Raw genomic sequence first — 26,554 nt, 5'->3', positions numbered from 1 at the left:
ATAACAATAACATGTTTTCAAAATATGGTCATGTTCATACATATAAACCTAAGTCATTCATGTTAACTTCTAAGTAGTATCTTGTGACAACTGATTTAGTCATTGTCCTACTGATGGACATTTTGGTTGTTTCCAATTTTTTTCATTCTAAAAAGGATCATTGAGTATACATCTTTGTACATGTATCCTTATATATATGCAGAAGAATGTATTCCTTGCTATGAAACTATTTTAGTTGTAGGAATGAGGTATTACCTCATACCAGTCAGAACCGCCATCATTAAAAAAGTCTACAAATAATAAACCCTACAATCCCACTCCTAGGCATGAAGGAGGAAACAGAACAGGCTCCGCCTTGAAAGCAGGACTCCATCTTGGACTGGACTATGGACTTTGATCTATTTGCCCAGTATCTACAGAAACGACATACCAACTGGAAAACCAGACCCCCCCCCCCGGCAATGGAAGAGCCCCAGGGCTCATACCTAGACTCTAAGTCAGCTAAAAGAATACCCTAATTATCTGTGTGACCGAGTAGAATCATAAATTCTATTATGCTTATTGGGGTATAACCACAGGCCTATTGATAATTGTCCACTGTTAACTACCTAGGCCTAAGGCAAATGAATCACGAGTTATCTTTGATTGTATCTTTCTTTTCCTTTGTTCAGACTAGTTTCAGTGAATTTGGGGAGGTGGCTTTGGGCAGTACACTTAGGGTATATAAGGTTTTCACAAAAACTGGTCGGGGTCCTTGGCTAAGAGGAGACTCTGCCTTGGGCCCGCTGGTGTAATAAACTGCCCTCCACTATCTGCATTGTCCTTCTGAGTGAGTTTGTTTCCCAGAACACGTGGCTACAACAGGCATGTATCCAGGAAAGAAGAAAACTCTAACTAGAAAAGGTACAGGTACTCCAGTGTATCGGCAGCACTATTTACAATAGCCAAGACATGGAAGCAACACAAATGTCCATCAACAGATGACTGGTTTAAGATGTGTCATACACAAACACACACACACAATGGAACACCTTGTGTACTCATGAATCTTCACAGCTTCTATTGGACATATTCTCTTTTGAAGAATGAAGGAAAATTCTCCCATTTTTGAGCCATTCTTTCATGTCAATTCTACAAAATTGCATACAACTTTACAAATATTTTTAAAAGATATAGTTTTATAAATATTTAATATCCTGCTAATTTGATTTTGAATTGTAAAATGTCAAGTGTTCTGTTTGGGGTTTTTTTATGTTTTATTATGCTTTGTTAAAATGGAAAAATTATACATTTTTAGAATGTTTTTATGAGTAAATTTAATGTGCTGTAAAAACCTTTTTTTAATGAAAAAAGAATGAAATAATGTCATTAGCAGCAACATGAATGAACCTAGAGATGATCATAGTAAGTGAAGTAAGTCTGACAGAGAAAGACAAGCATCAAATGCTATCACTTATAGGCGGTGTGTGTATACATAAATAATAAATGGAGACTAAGGCACCCAGAAGTTAAGTGGCTTCCAAGATCCCCAGTCAGCGGCAGAGAGAGGACTTGACCAGGTGGACCAGCACCAGGGCCCTGGCTGTCTGTACTCTGTTTCTGCGAATTCCTTACGTTGCCTCTTGCAGGCTCCGTGTGATACATGTTGGGAACATGTGACAAAATACAGTTGATTTGGAAAAAGAAAGTTGTTGGGTTTTTTTGTCTCTTTGTTTGCTTTTGTTTTGCCCATTAGCTGAGTATTTACCAAGTATCAGAACTGGGGTAAGCTCTCTCTCATACAGTATCTGTCACTTAATGCCGACAACCTCTGAAGCAAGTAATATTCTAATCTGTGTATGTGGATCCAGGCCCATAGCAGTTCCATAGCATGGTTAAGGTCTAACAAAGGGGTCTGCATGTCCAGCACAGATGTTTGGGCAAATGTACCAGGAAATGGATCCTGGTAAGAAATAAAATTTGTTGGGTCCCATAAAAATGCTTGAGCTGCAGTGCACCATCACTAATTATTATGGAATACAAGTCAAAACCACAATGAAGTATCATCCCACAACCAGTCAGAATGGCCATCATCAAAAAGTCTACAAATAAGAAATGCTGGAAAGGGTGTGGAGAAAACGGAACCCTAGTGCACTGTTAGTGGGAATGTAAATTGGTGCAGTCATAAGGAAAAATCAGTATGGTGATTCCTCAAAAAACTAAAAATGGAGTTACCATATGATCCCAAATCCCACTTCCAGGCATATATCTGGAGAAAACTCTAAATCTAAAAGATACATGCACTCAATGTTCACAGCAGCACCATTTACAATAGCCAAGACATGGAAGCAACCTGAACGTTCATCAACAGAGGAATGCATAAAGAAGCTGTGGTATAGATAGATACATGGATAGATAAATGTAGCAATACACCTCAGCCATAAAGAAGAATGAAATTATGCCATGTGCAGCAATGTGGATGAAACTAGAGATGATCAAACGAAGTCAGAGGAAGACGAGTATCATATGCAATCACTATAAGGACTCTAAAATATGATACAACTCAACTGACTTACAAAGCAGAGACAGACACACGGACAGAAAACACCCTTCTGGTTCCCAAAGGGGAAAGGGGGTGGAGAGGAATAAACTAGGAGCATGGGGTGATCTTCACAGGTACAAACCACTACACATAAAACAGACAAACATAAGGTCCCACTGTACAGCACAGGGAACTATATTCAACATCTTACATTAACCCATAATGGAAAATTTGATCTCTGGTTCCTCTGCCCTTTCTAAAAACAGCTTGAACATCAGGAAGTTCACGGTTCACGTATTGCTGAAGCCGGGCTTGGAGAATTTTGAGCATTACTTTACTAGCATGTGAGATGAGTGCAATTGTGCGGTAGTTTGAGCATTCTTTGGCATTGCCTTTCTTTGGGATTGGAATGAAAACTGACCTTTTCCAGTCCTGTGGCCACTGCGGAGTTTTCCAAATTTGCTGGCATATGGAGTGCAGCACTTTCACAGCATCATCTTTCAGGATTTGAAACAGCTCAACTGGAATGCCATCACCTCCACTAGCTTTGTTCATAGTGATGCTTCCTAAGGCCCACTTGACTTCACATTCCAAGATGTCTGGCTCTAGATTAGTGATCACATCATCATGATTATCTGGGTCGTGAAGATCTTTTTTGTACAGTTCTTCCGTGTATTCTTGCCACCTCTTCTTAATATCTTCTGCTTCTGTTAGGTCCATCCCATTTCTGTCCTTTATCGAGCCCATCTTTGCATGAAATGTTCCTTTGGTATCTCTAATTTTCTTCAAGAGATCTCCAGTCTTTCCCATTCTGTTGTTTTCCTCTATTTCTTTGCATTAATCACTGAAGAAGGCTTTCTTATCTCTTCTTGCTATTCTTTGGAACTCTGCATTCAGATGCTTATATCTTTCCTTTTCTCCTTTGCTTTTCGCCTCTCTTCTTTTCACAGCTATTTGTAAGGCCTCCCCAGACAGCCATTTTGCTTTTTTGCACTTCTTTTCCTTGGAGATGGTCTTGATCCCTGTCTCCTGTACAATGTCACGAACCTCATGCCATAGTTCATCAGGCACTCTATCTATCAGATCTAGGCCCTTAAATCTATTTCTCACTTCTACTGTATAATCATAAGGGATTTGATTTAGGTCATACCTGAATGGTCTAGCGGTTTTCCCTACTTTCTTCAATTTGAGTCTGAATTTGGCAATAAGGAGTTCATGATCTGAGCCACAGTCAGCTCCTGGTCTTGTTTTTGTTGACTGTATAGAGCTTCTCCATCTTTGGCTGCAAAGAATATAATCAATCTGATTTCGGTGTTGACCATCTGGTGATGTCCATGTGTAGAGTCTTCTCTTGTGTTGTTGGAAGAGGGTGTTTGCTATGACCAGTGCATTTTCTTGGCAAAACTCTATTAGTCTTTGCCCTGCTTCCTTCCGCATTCCAAGGCAAAATTTTCCTGTTACTCCAGGTGTTTCTTGACTTCCTACTTTTGCATTCCAGTCCCCTATAATGAAAAGGACATCTTTTTTGGGTGTTACTTCTAAAAGGACTTGTAGGTCTTCATAAAACCATTCAACTTCAGTTTCTTCAGCGTTACTGGTTGGGGTATATACTTGGATTACCGTGATATTGAATGATTTGCCTTGGAGACAAACAGAGATCATTCTGTCGTTTTTGAGATTGCATCCATGTACTGCATTTCGGACTCTTTTGTTGACCATGATGGCTACTCATTTCTTCTGAGGGATTCCTGCCCACAGTAATAGATATAATGGTCATCTGAGTTAAATTCACCCATTCCAGTCCATTTTAGTTCGCTGATTCCTAGAATGTCGACGTTCACCCTTGCCAACTCTTGTTTGACCACTTCCAATTTGCCTTGATTCATGGACCTGACATTCCAGGTTCCTATGCAATATTGCTCTTTACAGCATCGGATCTTACTTCTATCAGCAGTCACATCCACAAGTGGGTATTGTTTTTGCTTTGGCCCCATCCCTTCATTCTTTCTGGAGTTATTTCTCCACTGATCTCCAGTAGCGTATTGGGCACCTACCGACCTGGGGAGTTCCTCTTTTGGTATCCTATAATTTTGCCTTTTCATACTGTTCTTGGGGTTCTCAAGGCAAGAATACTGAAGTGGCTTGCCATTCCCTTCTCCAGTGGACCACATTCTGTCAGAAAAGGCAGAGGAACCAGACAGCAAATTGCCAACATCCACTGGATCGTGGAAAAAGCAAGAGAGTTCCAGAAAAACATCTATTTCTGCTTTATCGACTATGCCAAAGCCTTTGACTATGTGGATCACAATAAACTGTGGAAAATTCTGAAGGAGATGGGAATACCAGACCACCTCACCTGCCTCTTGAGAAATCTGTATGAAGGTCAGGAAGCAACAGTTAGAACTGGACATGGAACAACAGACTGGTTCCAAATAGGAAAAGGAGTATGTCAAGGCTGTATATTGTCACCCTGCTTATTTAACTTATATGCAGAGTACATCATGAGAAACGCTGGACTGGAAGAAACACAAGCTGGAATCAAGACTGCCAGGAGAAATATCAATAACCTGAGATATGCAGATGACACCATCGTTATGGCAGAAAGTGAAGAGGAGCTAAAAAGCCTCTTGATGAAAGTAAAAGAGGAGAGTGAAAAAGCTGGCTTAAAGCTCAACATTCAAAAAACGAAGATCATGGCATCCAGTCCCATCACTTCATGGGAAATAGATGGGGAAACAGTGGAAACAGTGTCAGACTTTATTTTTTTGAGCTCCAAAATCACTGCAGATGGGGACTGCAGCCATGAAATTAAAAGATGCTTACTCCTTGGAAGAAAAGTGATGACCAACCTAGATAGCATATTCAAAAGCAGAGACATTACTTTGCCGATTAAGGTCCGTCTAGTTAAGGCTATGGTTTTTTCTGTGGTCACGTATGGATGTGAGAGTTGGACTGTGAAGAAAGCTGAGCGCCGAAGAATGGATGCTTTTGAACTGTGGTGTTGGAGAAGACTCTTGAGAGTCCCTTGGACTGCAAGGAGATCCAACCAGTCCATTCTGAAGGAGATCAGTCCTGGGATTTCTTTGGAAGGAACGATGCTAAAGCTGAAGCTCCAGTACTTTGATCACCTCATGCGAAGAGTTGAGTCATTGGAAAAGACTCTGATGCTGGGAGGGATTGGGGGCAGGAGGAGAAGGGGACGACCCAGGATGAGATGGCTGGATGGCATCACTGACTCAATGGACGTGAGTCTGAGTGAACTCCGGGAGATGGTGATAGAAAGGGAGGCCTGGCGTGCTGCGATTCATGGGGTCGCGGGGAGTCGGACATGACTGAGCGACTGAACTGAACTGAACTGAACTGAATAATGGAAAATAATCTAAAAAACATATAACTGAATCATTTTGCAGTACATCTGAGACGAATTCAAATATTGTAAACCAACTATTCTTCAATAAAAACCCCAAAGAACAACAAAAACCCAATAAAATAAAATAAAGGTGCTTCCTCCAGACAGATCTTAAAAAAACGGCCAAGATTATAACCCACTAAATATTAAGAGAATCCCAAGTTCATAGTGATGTTTTTTAAAAAAGAAGAAATGAGAAGTTTTTCTCTACAGAAAATTGCCAGCTAATGAAGAAGCAATGATGGAATTTAAAAACCACAATTTCAAAACTGCTTCAGGCCAAGATCAATGAATGCTAAAACCAAGGCGTGAAAGGTTTTGGGAACAGTAATAGTCATGTGATCTCCAAGTATCACACCATAGATTACTTACTAATTGTAAAGAGAAAAGGGTACCTTGATAAATCTGTCTTATTTTGGAGAAGGTAATTTCTCTTCATGTTTTGTCTATTCAGGCCAGTCTCCTCTGACGCTCGCATTGTTTGCCTATTTTTTCTACCAGCTTGTTTGTTTTACTAGCTGAATTGTATAAAGTTATATACTTTGAACACTGTAATGCAAAATATCTTTACTGAGTATGAGACTTGTTATGTCACTTTTTGTGGCAAATTTAATATATCTTTCCCTACCCTCAGGGTCTCAGATATAGTCTCCCATATTTTCTCCTGAAGGCAGGAATTCTACTTTCCTTGTTTTTCTAAAGAGCTGAACAGTGAGCACTGATCTATTACTATTGAAAAATACAAACCACTCTTGCAGCCTCCTTACATCAAAGTCATCCTTTAGTTCTCAGAGCTTTTCCACCTTTACATGGAGACTCCTTTCAATAGCGTGAACAACTGAAAATTGCCATTTAAAACAACATATGATAAAGTCATAGTTTCATGGTATTAAAATAAATAGAAAAGAATATAATCTTACACGAGTGAACAACATTTCATCCCTGATCTCTTCAGACCTTTCATTTGGAGTCCAAGCTTCAGCAAACTGCAGGAAATCCCATTTTTCCTTATCACCCTCCTCAGCCTGAAGTTTTTCCTTCCTCCCATTCAGTGTGCTTCCTGTAACCTGAGCCTGTAAGATGGAAAAGCATATAGATTTTAGGACAGGTCGCCTCACAGCTGACATTTACTAAGCAGTAACCTGGGTTTGCATTTGAGTCACAAGCAATCCAATAAAGAAAATCGTATTTTTTCAATATATCATGGGCTTTAGGAATAAAGAATCACTCAAGGTTCAAGAATCCTTCTGAGAAAGTGTATGTTCTCAGCTTACAAAAAGGACTTGGGGTTTGAAAATGTTTTGTTTCCTTACTAGCTCATCCTCCCCTGGCCCCTAAAATGGTAGAGAAGGACTTGGAAGACAATAGGAACACATGTAAATTCATGTCTCTCTCTGATTAACAAGGACAGCAGGTAAAGCATTACCAACTGAAGCCTTTTCTGGACTTGGTCTCTATGAACATCAATATCTTAGTGTACGTATATATGCTTTGCCTGAAAACACCAAAACTCAGCCTCTTAACTCATACAAGCTATGAGTAAGTTGGTAACCTGGTTTAAATTCTAGCTTTACCTTGCGATTCAACATTCCCCACATAAGGGTGTCTAGAGTTCCATTTGCAATAAGGTAGTGAATATTCACAGAACTGCATTGTCCAATCCGGTGAGCACGGTCTTCTGCTTGTTTTATATGTCCAGGGTCCCAATACAACTCAGCAAATACAACATGAGTTGCAGCAGTAAATGTCAAACCCTAAACAAAATAAAGTGAAGAAAAAAAGTGAAAAGTGAAAGTGTCAGACGCTCAGTTGTATCTGACTCTTTGAGACCCCCTAGACTGTAGCCTGCCAGGCTCCTCTGTCCATAGAGTTCTCCAGGCAAGAATACTGGAGTGGGTAGCCATTCCCTTCTCCAGAGGATCTTCCTGACCCAAGAATCAAACCTGGTCTCTTGCAGTGCAGTCAGATTCTTTACTGTCTGAGTCACCAGGGAATCCCAAAGTAAAGAAACTGAGATGCAAATAAACTTAGAATTTAACATAGAGCCACGCATAATAAAGTCTTTCTGAGTACGTTCACTGGACAAGAGAACTCTGAAGGACTTAAAAACAAACCAGTCTTTCATTTTAAGTCAAATTAAGAAAATTTAATTCAGATAAATGAAGACTGCTTACTGCAAATTAGTCAGGTAAACTACAAAGAACATGTTTAAAAGGTATTTCAGTATTTCAAAAGTCAGTTTGACGATGTATACATAAACAAAATCACTTTATCCTCTGATGTATACTGGGTTCACATTACCATTGGAAAATCTAATAAAATACATTATAAATGAGAATATAATTCTAACACATGGTATCCATAGCAACTAGGCAGAGAGCAATGACATCCTCTATTCATTCAATTCATTCTGTTTTATAAAGCAAGAAAATCATGTCTATAGTCAAAGCCTTTTCTATCTATGGAACTTCTCGTGTTGCATCCCAAAGACTCTGATGTTTACTGATTTGTATCTTGATGTATACAATACAGTTGCATCTTTGTGCAACTGTATTTTATATCAGTTTGAAATAGTATGACATTAAAAGTATTAACTAGGTCTTATTTTATAACTAATACATGAAATAATGCAAGTCTCTTCAAACTGCGTTAAAAAATGCATGACTTCAAAGTGGGTAAGTCAAGCGAAATGTGGACCACACTTATGTGACTGCCACACAGTAGTGGGTGGTATTACGTGGTCAGTAGGAACACCTACCATATTATGTAGTGTCATCTAATCCATGGCTGTTGTTCACATGCCCTGGAACTTCTGTGAGTGACATTCATGACTGCTGTGCTGCTTTGATGTAATTTTAACTTAAAAGACTTCCCTGGTGGCTCAGACAGTAAAGTGCCTGTCTACAATGCGGGAGACCTGGGTTCGATATTTACATCAAAATATTCTAGAATGCTAGTAGGAAAAATGTTCAGAAGGGTCCCCTTCTACAGGGGGGAAGATCCCCTGGAGAAGGAAATGGCAATCCACTCCAGTACTATTGCCTGGAAAATCCCATGGATAGAGGAGCTTGGTAGGCTACAGTTCATGGGGTCACAAAGAGTTGGACATGACTGAGTGACTTCACTTTCCTTTCCTTTAACTTAAAATATTTTAATATCACTTAACAACATCATATGAGCATTCATTAAACGGTGGCACTCATTCTCAAGCTGAAGATCAACCATGCTGGAACAGAACTTAGAAGTAATAAAGACATGGACAGAGTCAAATAAACACCATGTTAAACTGTGCTGCTATTTAGGATTTGAAATGCTGCAAGCATTTAAAGAAAAAAGTATCATAAAAGTGTAAAAAGTATCATATGACCATACAAACAAAAAAAGGGAAAATATGTTGGCAAGATCAAATCACTCAAAGATGCTATTAATACTAAACTACAATGGAAGATTCAGAAACCTCCAGGACAAAGCCCTTTCTACTTTCCTTCATTCTGATGAAGATGTTATTAATAGTATTCAAGGGTATTAAGCTCTGAATTACACAAGGCCTTCAGGAACACAGCCTTGAATAGAATGTGAGTGCCTTGTACAATCTTAATTTCAGAAAGTGTTTTATCAGGTCACTCCCACACTCTCCTGCCCAGATTCTTCCTACTTATCCTCTCCCAAGCTATTGGTACTCCCTTTCTACTTTTAAGCTCTTTTTTTTATAATATTTTCTATGGCTGAAATATTCTAACAGATATAAAACTCAGACTACTAGAAATTCAATCCAACATGAAAGTGTTGAGACAACCATCTTTTTGACTAGAACTCCTAGAGAGTTCTAGAACTTCTTCATCTTCATGGATTCTCTCTATATAGACAATTTTATATACATCAATTAGCTCACTAAAAGGAGAACTTTGGCCCTGGTCCAGATTCCAGAATCCACAGAAGCTGCCAGATTTGCCATATACCAGGCTGGATATTTAACAACAATCTGCTCAATTGCTTTTCCCTCTGTTAAATATCCTGGCTTAGATATTTACATCAAAATATTCTAGAATGCTAGTAGGAAAAATGTTCAGAAGGGTCCCCTTCTACAGTGGGTAGTACAGACCAATATCTATTCTTTTCTTACTCCTTTATAATGTAACACCTGATGATCAATAAAGGCTACTGTTTCCAGTTTCCTTTGAAGTCAGTTGTGGCTCTGGGAATAACTGCAGGCCAGTGAAATGTAGCATGCCTTTCTCCACTCAGCTGCCTGGATCAGAGTGAGCTCCAGCAGAACTCTTAGATGAGACACCTGCTACGAGTGGTAACCAGCCTTGGACTGTCTGTATCCAAGAGTGAAATTTTGTGCATTTAAGTCATTGTTAATTTGGATTTTCATTTACTTGTAGCCAAACCTAATTCTAAGGAACAAACCAAGGGCGCTCCACAAAAAATTCAGAAAGACAGGAGAGTTCTTTTTCCCTCAGGCCACCTTGCTTCACAGACTCTGATGAAAACAACCAAGTAAGATAAGTGCTATAAGAAAGGGATGAGAAAATGCTATACAAAAGATCATGGGAAGCATTATAATGAAATTAACTTTACTCTTTCAGGAAATTCTCTACTTGAAAATTCAGGAAGCTTATAATCAGAGGTGTTGAGGTCTCCTTCTGTTACACTTTCTAGCACTCTCCAAGGTGGAATGAGTATCACACCAAATAGGAAGTTATAGTTAAGGTTAATGGCCTTTTTATTATCTCAACATTTCATTATCAAATTCAGACATGAAACTTCTTACCTGACCAGCAGCCTGAATGCTGAGGATAGCCACTCGAGTCTCAGGGTCCTTTTGAAACTGATTAACCAGATGTATTCTTTCTGAAGATGGAACACTTCCATCTATCCTGATGTAACGAGTCTACCATCAACAACAAGGGAAATGGCAAAATTAGGACAAGCTCCATCTTATTATATACATGTTACAACTTATTTTTATGTTCACACAATAAAACAGAAACTGGTGAAAAAGGCTAGTAAACATTGTATAAGAAGACTCTTAACCAGATTTCTTAATACTTGCTTATAAAAACTTCTTATTTTAAAATATTTTAAGCTACTTGAGAGTGGTATCTATGTCTAATTCATCTTCATACCATCAATGCCAAGTGTGATGTCACATATATAACAGGAGTTCCATAATCCTAACTGGATTATTGTCTTTAGTAATGTTCTAGGTAAAATGATATGCAAACTTTAAAAGATGGATCAGACTAATTTTAAAGTTACAGAACCACTAATTCCAAAGTGAAAATAAAGTCAGACATGTGAGAAAAAGTGGATTCAGCCCATGTATTTGGGATTCAGGAAGAGTAGTCCTGAAATGTTGTAACATTAACTGGGAAAACATCTTTTTTAAAGTAGCATTTAAGTCATCTTTTTCCCATTTTTAAATTTAAAAGAAATATGTGATTTGGTCATCTCCACTGGGGCAGGAACCAAGACACACAAACACATTTTTAAAAAAGAAGGAAATATTAAGTACTAAATTGAACCGTGCTGTCTTTTAGGAACAATATGAGTTTAGAAAATATGAGCAGTCGGTGTACATCCGAATAGTTTTTAAAAATTTACTACTCAAATTTGTAAAAACAGGCATAAGCCCTGAATTTCAAACTGTCCCATTTTTATATGCACTTTTATGGAAAATATTGCCTTAAATACTTGAGACACAGTTTTATAAGCGAACCAGCAAATTAATGATTTAATAGAATGTCCCTTATCAACTTTCCTATGTCCTCATAAACAGATATAAATTGACCAGTGATCCACCAACGGAGACTATAAAATCTTCTGAGGGTCTTTCTAAAGAAAACATACTGTCAGACAAAGGAGAGTTTGGGAGAAATTAACCTCCAACACCATGACTACCTACAGTTTTAACTCTTAGTGGCATTAAACGGAATTCTAAACACACCAGTAAAGTGGGAGTGGGAGGAAGAGACACACTTGGAATATATTCCAATAGTTTTAAGGTATAACGGAATCAGAATTAAACATCTAATATTGTTCAATCATTTAAAAATTATTTCTAAGGCTCATTAATTCTTCCTCAGAGGATCTATCACAGATACTATATGATATGAGAAAGCATCCCTTTAATATATAGCACTTTACTATGTTATATTATTGTAAATCATTCTATGAAGGAAAGACTAGGATTATTTCTTTGGTAATGTTAATGAATAATTAGCAAATACTTGAAAAAAGTACACAAAGTTTTAAAAAAACATGGCTTCATTCCTCCCTTTAAAAAAGCTAACTGCACCAGCAAGCGGTTCTGATGTTACATGGATATTAAGCTCTTACAATTTGTCAGGAACTTCCTCTGGCTGATCCAGAGCATCTCAAGAAGGCCTTAGCACACACAGAGGAGCGACAGGTTTACACTTGGAAAGAAAAACGGCAGATATTGCTCTGATAGTGCTGCTGGGGAACAAGGTGGGCCTAAAGGCGGGGAAGCCAGCATGTTTCAGGGGGCTTACCTGGGTGTATGTTTCAGACTCACCCACACTAAATCTTAATAATAATATTCTATAAAGTAGGCTGCCTAGATTTTTAAAAAGTATCACTGCAGCTGGGTAACAAAACTGTCTTCCTTTCTCCTCAAAATAACCCACATTCTAGGCCACCATGTGGGTAAACAACAATTTTAACTGCCTTTACCAATCTCAAATGGTTTATCCAATAACAAAAACAGAATTCACATGATAGTCTATCAAAGCAGCATAGTTTAATCCATCCATCAATTTGATCAGTGGAGTATTATGACTGGTATAAAAGGGAAGTATTAGTAGTATATTATCAACACAATGGAAATATAATAATAGTGTATGTGTGCGTGCTCAGTGGTGACCAACTCTGCAACCTCATGGACTGTAGCCCGCCAGGCTCCTCTGTGCATGGAACTTTCTAGGCAAGAATACTGGAGTAGGTTGCCATTTCCTACTGGGATCTTTCCCACACAGGGATCAAACCTGTGTCTCTTGCCTCTCCTGCATTGTCAGGAGGATTCTTTACCACTGCACCCCCTGTGGATCCCAATATTAGTATAATTTAATATATATATATATTTGTATAATTTGCAATAAAACATGTAATAATAATTTATACATATACATCCCATAATCTGAAGAAGGCAAAAAAAAACCCCACCTCAATTATAAAAACTACAATTGATGTTTAGGATATAAAAACTGCATCCTAAGTAGTGTTTCATAAATAAATGGTAACATACCTTGTTTTCTATAACGGCTTCTGTGCAAGCTTGGAGCATGCTTAAATGGTGAGCAAAAACCAGAAATTTAAGTGAATCATTCTGAAGCATCATCTTAATATAATCCTTTACAGCACCTGCCTAAATATAAAAAGTTAAACCTCATTAATGTCATAAAAATGTTTTTAAGAAATCATGCCACTTTAGTAAAGCAAGAAAAGCCTGAGAATCAGTAAGTTTCTATGAACTTTAACTGTTTTGTCCTCAAGGCAGCCTATAGTAGAAGCCCACACCTAAAGCGACACGTGAAAGAAGAGGAACATGAGGGAAAAAAACTGAGAAGTAAAATAAAAACAAGATAAGAATTTAGATGGAAAAAAACAACAAGATAGGGAAGGAGTCTCAAAGCAAAGTGGGTAGTCAGGTAAGCCATGGTGAGGAAGCAGCTGGTGGTTTTGTTCAGAAAGTAATTTTCAAAAAAAAAAGCTCATACAGAGGAGTAAGTGGAATAGAGTGAAAGAGAAATTGGAAGATAAAAAGTCAAACAAATGGCATTTTGTGTGTGTGGGAGAGAAACTGAAAAAGAATAAGAAAACTGAGCTGAAGTTTAAGGGTTAAGGAAAGTTGTTTTTTCATGTCTTTGTAACTAAGAAACTAAGGTAGATTTACAAAAAGGCTGTTAAAGGTGTAGAAAGACTGAGAAAAATAAGAAATGAGGGGACTGTGCTTGTCTCCAGGATGAAGTTTGCAGAAGAGGCTGAAGTGATGGGATTAAGAGCTCAGTAGGGAGGTGAGAGAGAACAGGGAGGGAGACAAATCCTGAAGCAGAAGGGAGAAAAATCATGAAAGCTTATACTGAATAGGCTTTTCTTAGCTAGCTAGAGGCCAGGATACTGGTTAAGCATAAGAAATCAATATGAGATGAATTACATAGGAGTTAAATTTAAAATGGATAGCAAGAATTAAATTTAAAACACGAATACAGTATCTCTTAACTGTTAAAAAAAATTAGTCAGACATTTTGGGAAAAGATAGCAGGCTGAATATATTTAACCTCCACTCCTCAGTGCTATATTTAAATGATAGAAAAATGTATAGAGAAAAAGAGGTTGGAGAGGGATCAATAGCAACAAAACTTTGCAAGTGAAAAAGCAGACAGACGCCTGGTAACTGATTAGCCAACCTGACAGTTCTTAAGCTGCCAGTATGGAGTGCTGAGAAGTACCTGGTTTAAAGTGGCGTGATCAGAAAAGAATCAGGAAATGTCACCTCTGGAAGTGAGGATAGGGATGTGGCTAAAATAGGAAGACTGTTTGAAAAAATGTTTAAGTAGCTGAATATGTGCTGTGCTGATCCAAAGCCTTTCTCTACTCATTCCACATAAGAGGTGATCTCCCAATCCATCCTGGAAGAAAACTATAAATTTATTTTCTGGAGAGGGCGAAACAGAGGTTATCCAGATGGAGGAATCCTACACTGATGGTGGGTCATCCTGCAAAAAATCAAGGGGATTAGATGTAAGTTACATAACAAATGGTGAGATCTGACCCTCTCTCTCCACTTTTTTTATTCCCTAGGGTCCCCAAACATAGACTTAGGCAAGGGAGAAGAATCGTGTAAAATGATTCCTTTCTAGAAAAGCAGACCAGTAAAAAAAAAAAAGACGAAAGATACTGATATTGGGGTTCCTCAACAAGACATCCCAATCAGATCACTCAATTATTATCCTTCAATAAACATGGAAACTCTACATATCCGTGAAGAGTTCCTAGTTAGCGTTTAAAGTCTTATAAATAAAAGCAAGCAAGCAAACAAAAAAACCCACCAGATATTTGTGGAAAGCAACCTACATGAATAGATCAACAATGCAGAGAGAGAAAAAAACCAAACTAGAACAGGATACTACAAAAAGAAAAAAAAAAAAGAGTGGGGGGAGTGGGGCAGAATTCTCTTGGAAATTAAAACTATAATGGCAGAAATGAAAAATCTACTGGTTACTAAGCTGAGGAAATCTTCCAGGAATTAGATGGAAATATAAAATAATAAGAGAAAATATAAAATATAATTAGGGAACCCGACCATGAAAAAAATATGTGAATAATTAAAGTTCTAGAAAACAACACAGAAAAAAATAGAAATTTAAAAAAAAAAGAATATTTTACAGAATTTAAAACTGGAAGTTCCCAAAATGGAAACTGGAAAAAGCCCAATGAAGATCCTTCATAAGAGATGAAAATGGACCCAGAGCAAGGTCCATAATCATGAAATCTTAGGACTTTGGGAACAAAGAAAGAACTCTACAAGTCTCTAGAGAAGGGAGGAACAGATTTCACAGAAACAAAACAGAATAAAAAATCTGAATGGCACTGGTTATCTCAACATTGACACTGAATGAGAGAAAACGATTTCTAACTAACAATTCATATCCAGCCAAATTAAAAATCAGATATAAAAGTAGAACAAAGGCATTTTCAGATATGCAGAGTTTCAAACAATTTACTGCCAATGTACCCTTTCTTGGGAGGCTACTGGAAAATGTACAGCAAAATAAGGGAATAAAAAAAATAAAGAAAATTATATATATATTTGAAAAAGAAGTAATTCAGTACAAGGGAGAAATAGATAAAACTCTCTGATGAGAGTTCCACAGCAAACCTAAAGAAAAACCATCCAGACTGCAGCTGATCAAATGCTAAGGAGAAATTTTGTTAAGGGGATAAAATTGATGCAATGTTAACATTTAAAGATATCGCAAGGAGACTGGACAACTAAGGTAAAGTTTGAGGCTGAATTAGTGAAAAATGAGTCATAAAAGAAAAATAACATATCCACAGTATATTGTATTGTTCATCTGTAAATATTATAAACATGGTTCTAATAATGTACAAGTTGAATACTGATCAAGCCAAAATTAGTATAATTTATATAAAATTAGCAAAACTATAGCTTTCTACCTCTCTTCATCCGTTTCTATCTATTAATCCATCAATCTATCAATTTGTCTATCTCCCTATCTATCGCTGTTTGAAGAATGGGAACAGGGGAAAGGTCTGGATGTGAGGGTGGGGCTGAAGACTGAAAGGGCTAAAATCTCATCTTACATACAGAGAAACCCATTGATGACACCTAAAATGACACTTGCTGCAAAGCAAGCAGTGATACCAGCCAAGAAGCAAGAGAAACCCATTGCTGAGGGATCTGAAGTAAATCCCTCAAAATCAGCTACAAGAAAAGAACATGGTTGCCTCCAGGGAATAAATTTAGGGGACTGTTATTTTTTTCAAAATTTCTATTTCTCCTCATTAAATTATGATCAATATAGCTTTGTAATAATTTTAAAAATTTTAAATAGGAAACAGTTTAAAACATTTTAAAATTGAAAAATGCCAATTTAAATTTCATGCATATGACTATCAAGTCACAAGACTGATTCTCTCCAAGCTACATTTTGTACGTCTACGTTTTCCAAAGACTAAAAATTCATACAATGAGATTGGAGGCTGTTAAGAACTTTAGCCTTGGATTTCAGTGCCTCAGAAGGTGGAAATGAAGCCCTCTCAAAATAAGGAGCTATAAATTCCAGATATGTTGCCATGGTAACTGAACCACTTTAATAAGCTGCATGTTTGCCTAAAGAGCTATATTTACTGTGATAAGCCTTTCAAAAAGTACATGTCAAGTTGGAGTATTTTTAAGGTACATTCATTTCCAACCACTGCCGACTTACAGACTAAATAACCACTGCACCCCTAGTCTCAGTTGCACTCCCCACTTCTACACAAGCAAGCTATTTCTACCAGTCTCCTCCACTACCATCACCCCCTCCTCAGTACAACCGGAAACTGCTGGTGTCAAAGCTCAAGCCCCTTTCTGTCTATTCCTCCCAATCACAGGTTCAGAAAGGCTTATGGTTACTATTAATATTATAAATTCAATTAGATAAAGTTCAATAGGCTAAACAATCTCTTGGGACTAACCTGTTAGCTAGTGTTGTGATGTTGCTTCTGAGGAGAAAATGTGTCTGCAGAACCAAAAAATCTACACAGCAAAGGGATTTGGGGATTCTCTTAGGTTCTTAGGTCAGGGACTGCATAGGTTTGCATTTTAAAATGAACTATACATGCATTTTCCTTGTTCTGATTCTAGCCTGATTAAAAGTCACTGCATTGTCATATTTTAAGTTATCTGAATAGAAGTTTGCTTTTGAAATATCTTAAGTGCATTTTATACAGGAACCGCAGGTCCTGTTAACTATCAGTGTTTTGGTCACACCAGTTCAGGTTTTATAGAAGCTGTAATACTCATAATTTCATTTCATTTTACTAAAATTGGTCTGTTAGTAATGTGTCTGTGAGCCAAAGTTCTAATTTAAATAATTAATGAAGACTACACACTATGTCAAGGCTATGGTTTTTCCAGTGGTCATGAATGGATGTGAGAGTTGGACTGTGAGGAAGGCTGAGCGCCAAAGAATTGACGCTTTTGAACTGTGGTGTTGGAGAAGACTCTTGAGAGTCCCTTGGACTGCAAGGAGATCCAACCAGTCCATTCTGAAGGAGATCAGCCCTGGGATTTCTTTGGAGGGAACAATGCTAAAGCTGAAACTCCAGTACTTTGGCCACCTCATGTGAAGAGTTGACTCATTGGAAAAGACTCTGATGCTGGGAGGGACTGGGGGCAGGAGGAGAAGGGGACAACAGAGGATGAGATGGCTGGATGGCATCACTGACTCGATGGATGTGAGTCTGAGTGAACTCTGGGAGTTGGTGATGGACAGGGAGGCCTGGTGTGCTGCGATTCATGGGGTCGCAAAGAGTCGGACACGACTGAGCGACTGAACTGAACTGAACTGACACACTATATCTCACTTAAGGAAATGCAGAAATAATGAGAATATGTTATACGATTTATTTCTTAAATTTTTTTTTCAGTGAATAGGTACACATACTTTTTGAAGTTAAAGTAAAGAAAAACCTACATTGCTTTAAAGACCTGAGGAAAGTTACTTTAAATTGTCAGTCTTTAATCAAATAATAAGAGGGGAAAAGAGCAAAAAAACACCAAACTTGAGCTATGACAAAGACTTTCTCCTTGACCAAACTTCAGTTACGTTCCTCTTAGCCCTCTTCTTAACTATGCCTCAGTTTTGGCTTTCCAAGTCTCTCTTGCCTTTTCCAGGTCCAATTTTAGCAAGAATCCTGCAAGGTCAATTTATCAAGAAGGCCCCCACTCTTGATACCTGATTAACTCTTGGTATCTGATCAAGTTCCTAATCCTCACTATTTACAGCTAATTTCTTGGCCTTCTTTTTGCAAGAATTCTGTTTTGACCTGGTTTTGATCTGATAAATGCAAACATCCCTGCTGCAAGAAAGTCTAGAATTACCAGTTATCCAAGAAGAGTGAGTGACCAAAGGAACCATAACTGATTTAATGAGCAATCCACAGTTTCACTGTACCAGCCTATGCACTTAGACATGCATAGTTTAATCTTCGAGACAAGCATGTGCTGCTGGCAGGAGCAACCAGTTTAGCAAAATCTCCCTACCCTTGATGTCTCCTCTTTTAATTTTCTGACCACTGACCCCCTTACCCTGCTTGTTGGCTATAAATCCCCAGCTCTCTCTGCTGTGTTCGGAGCTGAGTGATCTCTTGTCTCAGTTGCAAGAGTTGACTCCTATTGCAAACTGTATTGAGACAGAGTCAACTCCTTGAATAAAGTCTTCCTTACTGTTTTAGCAAGTATCAGAATAACTTTTTCTTTAGCACCTATAACTTGTAGCTAAGGGAGCATGAGCTAAAAAAGCTTCTCCTTAAGTTTTGAAGTCCTCAACCCCAGACTAAATGGCAGATCTGTTTAGATATCTGATGTGCATGTGTGTGCTTAGTTATGTCCAACTCTGTGCCTAGATGGACTGTAGCCTGCCAGGTTTCTCTGTCCATGGAATTTTCCAGGCAAGAATACTCGAGTGGGTTGCCATTTCCTGCTCCAGGGGGTCTTCTTGACCCAGGGATCAAACCCATGTCTCTTGCGTCTCCTGCACTGGCAGGCAGATTCTTTACCACTGCACCACCAGGCACATGATTTAAGGACAACTCTTCAAGCCCCTATTAGTCAAGAAGAGGTGAACTGTGATTGGTCTCAGCAAGTCTAATACTTTCATTCCCCAGTGATTCTGCCCTGTAGGGAAAATGGGAAGTCTGCTGGAGGCTTCAGAATCAAAAACAAAATAATGCTCAGTGACAAACAGACGTTATGGAAAACTTCCTTGCTTTGGATGTTATGACCTGCACTTGATACCGGGGCTTCCCTGGTGGCTCAGCTGGTAAAGAATCCGCCTGCAATGCGGGAGACTCCGGTTAGATTCTTGGGTCAGAAGTTCCCCCTGGAGAAGAGATATGCTACCCACTCCAGGATTCTTGGGCTTCCCTGGTGGGCTCAGAAGGTTAAAGAATCTGAATGCAATGCAGGAGACCTGGGTTCAATCCCTGGGTTAGGAAGCACCCCTGGAGGAGGGCAAGGCAACCCACTTCACTATTCTTGTCTGGAGAATCCCCATGGACAGAGAAGCCTGGCAGGCTACCGTCCATGGGGTCGCCAAGAGTCAGATACGACTGAGCAGCTAGGCACAGCACAGCACACTGCAGCAATTACCCTGCGGCTACGGTGGAAGCTGTTGAGCAAAGTGGTGAACTAGGGTAGCCACAGTAGAAAGAAGAATCCAGATGCTTTGAAAAAACAAAAACAACCCTTTATTGAGATATAATTCACACACCATAACTCACCCATTTAAAGATTACAATTCAACAGTTTTTAGAACATTTAGAGTTGTGCATCCTTCACAATTTCACAATATTTTCATTTCCCTAAAATCTTTCATCTCTTAGCAATCCCTCCACCTCCACTGCAGGCCCCTGTATCAACCTAGCTCTAGACAAACACTAGTCTACTTTCTGTCGCTGTGGACTGGATGATTTTGACATTTCATACAAATGGAATCACACAATATGTGGTCTTTTGTGACTGGCTTATTAGTATAATGCTTTCAATCCATGTTGTAACATTTTTCAGTGTTTAACTTCTTTTTTTTTATTGCCAACTAACATTCCATTGTGAGGACATATCACATTTTACTTGTCCATTCATCAGTTGATAGCCTCTCGGACTCTAGTTTTTATTCATTTATCTATTTCACTGTATAATGTTTCTTACTGATTTATAAATTTATGATAGTTAATTTGTCTTTTATCCTTTAAAATGATTTTAAATGAGGAAAGGAAAGTAATAAGTAAAAGAGATCATTGCTTTTTTACCCCTCTAACATCCCTAGTGGTTCAGGTAAAGAATCTACCTGCAATGTGGGAGACCTGGGTTTGATCCCTGGGTTGGGAAGATCCCCTGGTGAAAGGAACGGCTATCTACTCCAGTATTCTCCCTGGAGAATTTCATGAGTCATGTCCACAAAGAGTCAGACATGACTGAGTGACTTTCACTTCACTTCACCTGCCCTGCAGACCACCATACAGAAAGGCCAGGAATTTGTCTTCTGCTCTCCCTTTCCCCCTGCCAATGGCTGTTAATTTAGAAACCATTTCATCAGCCTGAAAAAAACATTTTCAAATCTGGTAGAAGACAACTTTTTAGGGAAGAATGGTCATTCCATACTCTTGTCAGTGTTCTGAACATTTTTACAGAACCCCACACCAAAATTTTCCTATAGGAAACTTTCAAAGATAACTTGGGTGAATTATAAGAAGTATGATTTTCTTATTGCTAGGCATGCTTATAAACACATCTGTAAATAGAAATCTAACATGTCTAATACATCTAATCTTTTGACACTGACCAAGTTGTGCAAGCAGCCTATTTCATGCCAAGAAGCAGAAGGGCTAAAATACTGTATGTAAGCAGAGTGTAACCCCAATTTAACATCTTAACCAACACGATTTTACAGAAGAACCTGGGATCCTAAACCTTTCCATAAAGCTTTTTGGAATAAGATATTATAATAAAGCAATTGTTCAATGTAATCTATTTTTCTATCTATCAGGCAAAGGTGGATGAGAGAGAATATTCCCATGAAAAATCTACTCCACTGTGTTAACCAAATTTAGGCAAAGTTAGAAAGTAAAGGCAACATTACTATGGACTTTAAAAATATTTTTCATAAAAATTTTATTTCATGTGAATTTGATCATAAAAGTCATTGATCAAAAGAGCTAATCTAATTCTTTAAAAACTGAATCAATTTTGAAAAACATTCTCAATTTCTTTCTAAACTCCATCCATTGATCATGTCAATAAGGTAATCAACTCTGTATGATAAAGCATGACTAAATCTTATTTGGGCATTTAAAATGATAATACATAGAATGTACAGATTTTTAAATTCTATATCTTCTCTTTCCATACCTGAACAGAGATGCTAAAAAAATCAGTAACGGAAACAGAAGTCACCTTAAACCCGTGGTCACCAACAAATATTACAATTACTCTGCTACCTTAGTGGAATGATAGGTAAGTGTATGTACTTTGTAGCCAAACTGTACATGTTCAAATCCTGCCTCCCTCATTTACAATCTGAGAGTCTCTGAGCAAGTCACTTAAACGCTGTACCTTGGTTTCCCCATAAAAGGGGATAAAAAGTATTTATTACACAAAGAGTAGTAGTAAAAATTAAATGAGTTCATGAATAAAATATGCTTGGAACAACTGGCACATGGTAAACACTGTAAGAGTGTTAGTTCATATTTTTACTATATTTTTCCAGTAAACAGCAAAAACAATTTTAACCTTGCTACTTTCTTCAAAATCAGAACCTATGTCTCTCAAACTTCCCATTGCCCAGAGAAAACAGAATTCATCATTTGAGAATTCTGTTACTTTTCCTTACTTTTTTTTAAAAACTCATTGTTCACTTCCTTTCCTTTCATACAAAAGACATATATCTTCTCTTCTTCCTCCACCTGTGACTCCAAACTTAACCATTCCTGCCACCTCAAAATGGATTCCCTGATAGCTCAGTTGGTAAAGAATCTGCCTGCAATGCAGGAGATCCCAGTTCGATTCCTGGGTAGGGAAGATCCACTGGAGAAGGGATAGGCTACCCATTCCAGTATTCTTGAGCTTCCCTTGTGGCTCAGCTGGTAAAGAATCTGCCTGCAATGTGAGAGACCTGGACTAAACCACTCTTAGTTCTTAAATGGGTATCTTCCCATCTTTACTAAAGCCTTCCTCCATTCCACATAGCTATTTAGCTAATATACCACCTTCTTCCTCTAAAAAGAAAATATCATTGTTTTATTTGTACTTTATTATTACTGACCATCTCCTTACTAATACAGGAAACCTACAGCGCCTGGCTCAGGCAGGTTCTTTATCACTGAGCCACCAGTGAAACCCTCAGAGCCAGAGACCCTTTCCTCAGAAAAAAAAGAACTGTTTCAGGAAGAGGCACCCTAGTCTCACAACATCTCAGTCCCTGTGCAGCACTGCAGTGACCTCACTGAACCTCACTGCATGGTATAAGTAGGGTTCCCCCTGCTTAAGCTGCAGAGGCAACACAGCAGACAGAAAATCCACTTTGTGTTGAAAGTAATTTGCCTTTGCAAAGTTTTTAAAGCACTAAGAAATGCTGCCATCCCCACAGTGACAGGAAGTTTAAAGTTATGGGTTGATTTCATCATTTTCTTAGAAACATAGCTGGCATTTCTCTTAAAATGGTTTTTTCTAAAGAGATATGGTTGCAAAGTACCAGAAAATAACTTAAGAGTTGGCTAAATGAACTTACATCTGTTTTTTTTTTTCCCCTAGGACAGTATTAGGCTGACCTTAAATCTAAAGAATCTGTCCAAGACTTGTTGCTGAGAAGGCAGGAGAGGATGTGGGAGTGATGGATTGGGAGTTTGGGATTAGCAGGTGCAAACTATTACACAGAGAATGGATAAAAAACAAGGTCCTACTGAATAGCGTAGGGAACTATATTCAATATCCTGTGGTAAACCATAATGGAAAATATAAAAAGGAATGCATAAATATGTATAGCTGCATCACTGTGCTATACAGCAGAAACTAATACAACACTCTCAATCAACTACAATTAAAAAAAGAATCTGTTCATTTTCACATATTATATTCTCAACAAATATCACAGAGGAATAAAAACAATGGTATAGAGAAGGAAAAGTAATTGTAATTACCTCAGATTCTTCAACAAATGACTTTGTACTAGCAACATTAATTATTTTATGGTCATTTCCTTGGTTAGCACTTATCATTATCACTTATGCTTACCATTATCATTATTAAATTTCTTAAGAAGTATCTGAAAAAGAGATCTCAATAATGTAAAAGCAAACATGTTTAAAAATTCTACAGAGACCTCCCTGGTCAGGAACTGGATTCCACATGCTGCAATTAAGTATTTGCATGCCACAACTAAAGATCCTGTACAGCCAAATAAATATTAATAAAACAAAACTTATACAGCCTCTATGCCCCTAAGAAGTACAAGTATTTAAACTCAAATGGCGGAACAGCATAAATGTCTGTACAGCACATGGATGATATATGTCAACACCATTATATACTGCATTGTATATATTAAAAATTATCATATTAATATGACCTAATTCGCTGACACGACCTAATCGGAAGCACTAGAATTGTTATTCCCATCTGCTTAAGACATTGTGAAAGTGAAAATGAAAGTTGCTCAGTCCTATCCAACTCTTTGCAACCCCATGGACAGTAGCCTACCAGGCTCCTTTGTCCATGGAATGCTCCAGGCAAGAATACTGGAGTGGGTAGCCATTCCCTTCTCCAGGGGATCTTCCCAACCCAGGGATCAAACTGGGGTCTCCTGCACTGTAGGTTAATTCTTTAGCACCTGAGCTACCCGGAAAGCCCCCTAAGACATTGTAGGATATGAGAAAAAGAGAAAACATGAGGAAGAAATCTATCCTGGAGGTTTATAAAAATAGTATAGATGGAGATCCATTTGTCTGGAAGACTTTACACGGTAACTCTGCCTGAAGTAAAGTAAGAGGCCAGATGGCCCACAGAGGTCCTTTTGGGTCCATTGTTCTCTAACCACAATGAATAGAGAGTGTAAAAGAGTGATATAAACAGATGTGGGAAGTACTGATTTCCTCAGAAGAGCTGACAAGGACAAGATTTTATACTTTACATGTTAATTTGTTTATTATGAAGTTACACTTTTTAAAAATTAAATATCACAAATCATGAAGAGCTCATTTAATTTTAGGCAATAATTAAACATATGCCTCTAAAAATAGCATATCCTAGAGAATTCCCTGACAGTCTAGTGGCTAGGACTCCATGTCTTCACTGCCAGGGGCCTGGGCTCACACACTGGTCTGGGAACTAAGATCCCATAAGACTAGTGTCATGGCCAAAAAAAGAGAAAAAAAGTAAATAAAATAAAATTGCATATCCTATAAATACACTCATACTCATATCCCATAAGACAGGGAAGCCTGGCATGCTGCAGTCCACAGGGTCACAAAGAGTTAGACACAACTGAGCGACTGAACTGAACTAATAAGCATACTCACACAAATGCATTTACTTGAAAACTCATTATTTTCTTCAAATTCCTTCTCTTTCTCATCAAGATTTTCAAATTTATATAAACTATCATTAGATAGTTATAATTATCTTTAAATTTCTCTATATAATTCTTCAAGTGATTCAATAAAAAGTAAAGCACTTCCAATATGATGCCGCAGAGTATGAAACAAATCTTCCGTTACCTCATGGCTTGAGTCTTGCTGAATTTGGCACAGATCATACTTAATGGGGAACTGTGTTCACAAACATCAATCCAGTTGGCCAAGCAAAAAAATCTAGATCCTACTTTTACCAAACTCGCCTCCACATTCAATCAATCACTAATGTCTTAATATATGTTGAATTATTCCTTTCTTTCAATTTAAGATGTGCTACGGCCACCACCCTTAGTTCAGATCATCTAGATTACCAGTGCAACATCCGTGCCTACAGGATTACTCCTTCCAGTGCATTCTCTACACACAGGCATATCTTGGGAGATTCAATTGCAGATTCAACTCCAGATCACAGAAACAAAGCAAATATTTCAAGAAAGGGAGTCACATGAATTTTTGTTTCACAGTGCATTCAAAACTTACATTTACACTATGCTGTAGTCTGTGAAGTGTGCAATAGCATTATGTCTAAAAGAACTATATACATACTCAACTGAGAAATACTTTGTTGCTGAAAAATGCTAAAAATCTGAGCCTTCAGCATGGCATAATCTTTTTGCTGAAGAAGGGTCTTGCCTCAGTGTTGTGGGCTGCTGACTGGTCAGGGTGATGTTTGCTGAAGGTTGGGTGGCTTGAGCAACATCTTAAAGAAAGACGACACTGAAGTTGGCTGCATTAATTGACTCTTCTTTACGTGAACAATTTTCTTGTGCATGCAATCTGTCTGATAGCATTTGACCCACAGCAGAACTTCTTTCAAACCTGGAATCAATCCTCTCGAGCTCTGTTGTGGCTTTTCCAACTAAATTTATGTCATATTCTAAATCCTTTGTCAGTTCAACAACCTTCACAGCATCTTCACCAGAATAGGTTCCACCTCAATAAGCCACTTTCTTTACTTACCCACTGAAGTGACTGCTTCTACTGAAGAATTATCATGACTGTCTGCAAATCTCCACTGATGGCAATCTGTTCTGAGACTTAAGGGGCTGGCTCTGTGCTCTTAAGAGAAGTTCAGGCTTTATAAGGGTTCAAACAGAATGGACTCCAGAGGAAATTGTGCCTATCCTGTCGAGACTCTAGACCTAGAGTATCATCCCTCAGCAGCTTGAAAACAAGTGGTGTGGCTACCCTGCCAGAGTTTAGGCTCCCTGATTAATGGCTCTGAGGCACGGGCCGTAAGAGGTGGCAGAAATGGATCAGTGGCCCGGATTTGGTTTATGCTTTTATTGTGGAATGCAAGAGTGCTTCTCACATAATAAATAAAGTTTTATCATGAGATTGCAGCTTTCAGTTGTATCTTGAGGCTCCACTTCTAGTTCTCTTGCTATTTCTGCCACATCTGTAGTTACTTCCTTCTTCGAAGTCTTGAACCCCTAAAAGTCATCCACGAGGGCTGGACTCAAGCTTCTTTCAAACTCTTGTGAATGTTGCTATTTAGACCTCTTCCCATGAATCACAAATGTTCTTAATGTCATCTAGAATGGTGAATCCTTTCCAGAAAAATTTCGACTGAATTTTTCCAGATCCAAATTAGGAATCACTATCTGTGGCAGCGACAGCATTATGATATGTATTTCTTAAAGAATAAATGTTGAAAGTTGAAATTACTCCATGATTCATAG

General features: G+C 38.2%; 1 protein-coding gene across 1 annotated transcript in view; it reads right to left on the bottom strand.

Moving 5' to 3' along the window:
• Positions 1–26,554, bottom strand: part of ZRANB3 (zinc finger RANBP2-type containing 3) — a 289,988-nt gene that overhangs the window by 49,043 nt on the left and 214,391 nt on the right. The window contains exons 9-12 of the mRNA XM_068969046.1: positions 13,204–13,323; positions 10,708–10,827; positions 7,505–7,684; positions 6,851–7,003 (exon numbers count right to left, since the gene is read on the bottom strand). Of these exons, the coding sequence (XP_068825147.1) occupies positions 6,851–7,003; positions 7,505–7,684; positions 10,708–10,827; positions 13,204–13,323 (573 nt within the window). The remainder of the gene's footprint in view (positions 1–6,850; positions 7,004–7,504; positions 7,685–10,707; positions 10,828–13,203; positions 13,324–26,554) is intronic.

The sequence above is a fragment of the Capricornis sumatraensis genome, chromosome 3, assembly GCF_032405125.1.
Source record: "Capricornis sumatraensis isolate serow.1 chromosome 3, serow.2, whole genome shotgun sequence".
Lineage (NCBI taxonomy): Eukaryota > Metazoa > Chordata > Mammalia > Artiodactyla > Bovidae > Capricornis > Capricornis sumatraensis.
This window is presented reverse-complemented; position numbering and strand designations above follow the sequence as displayed.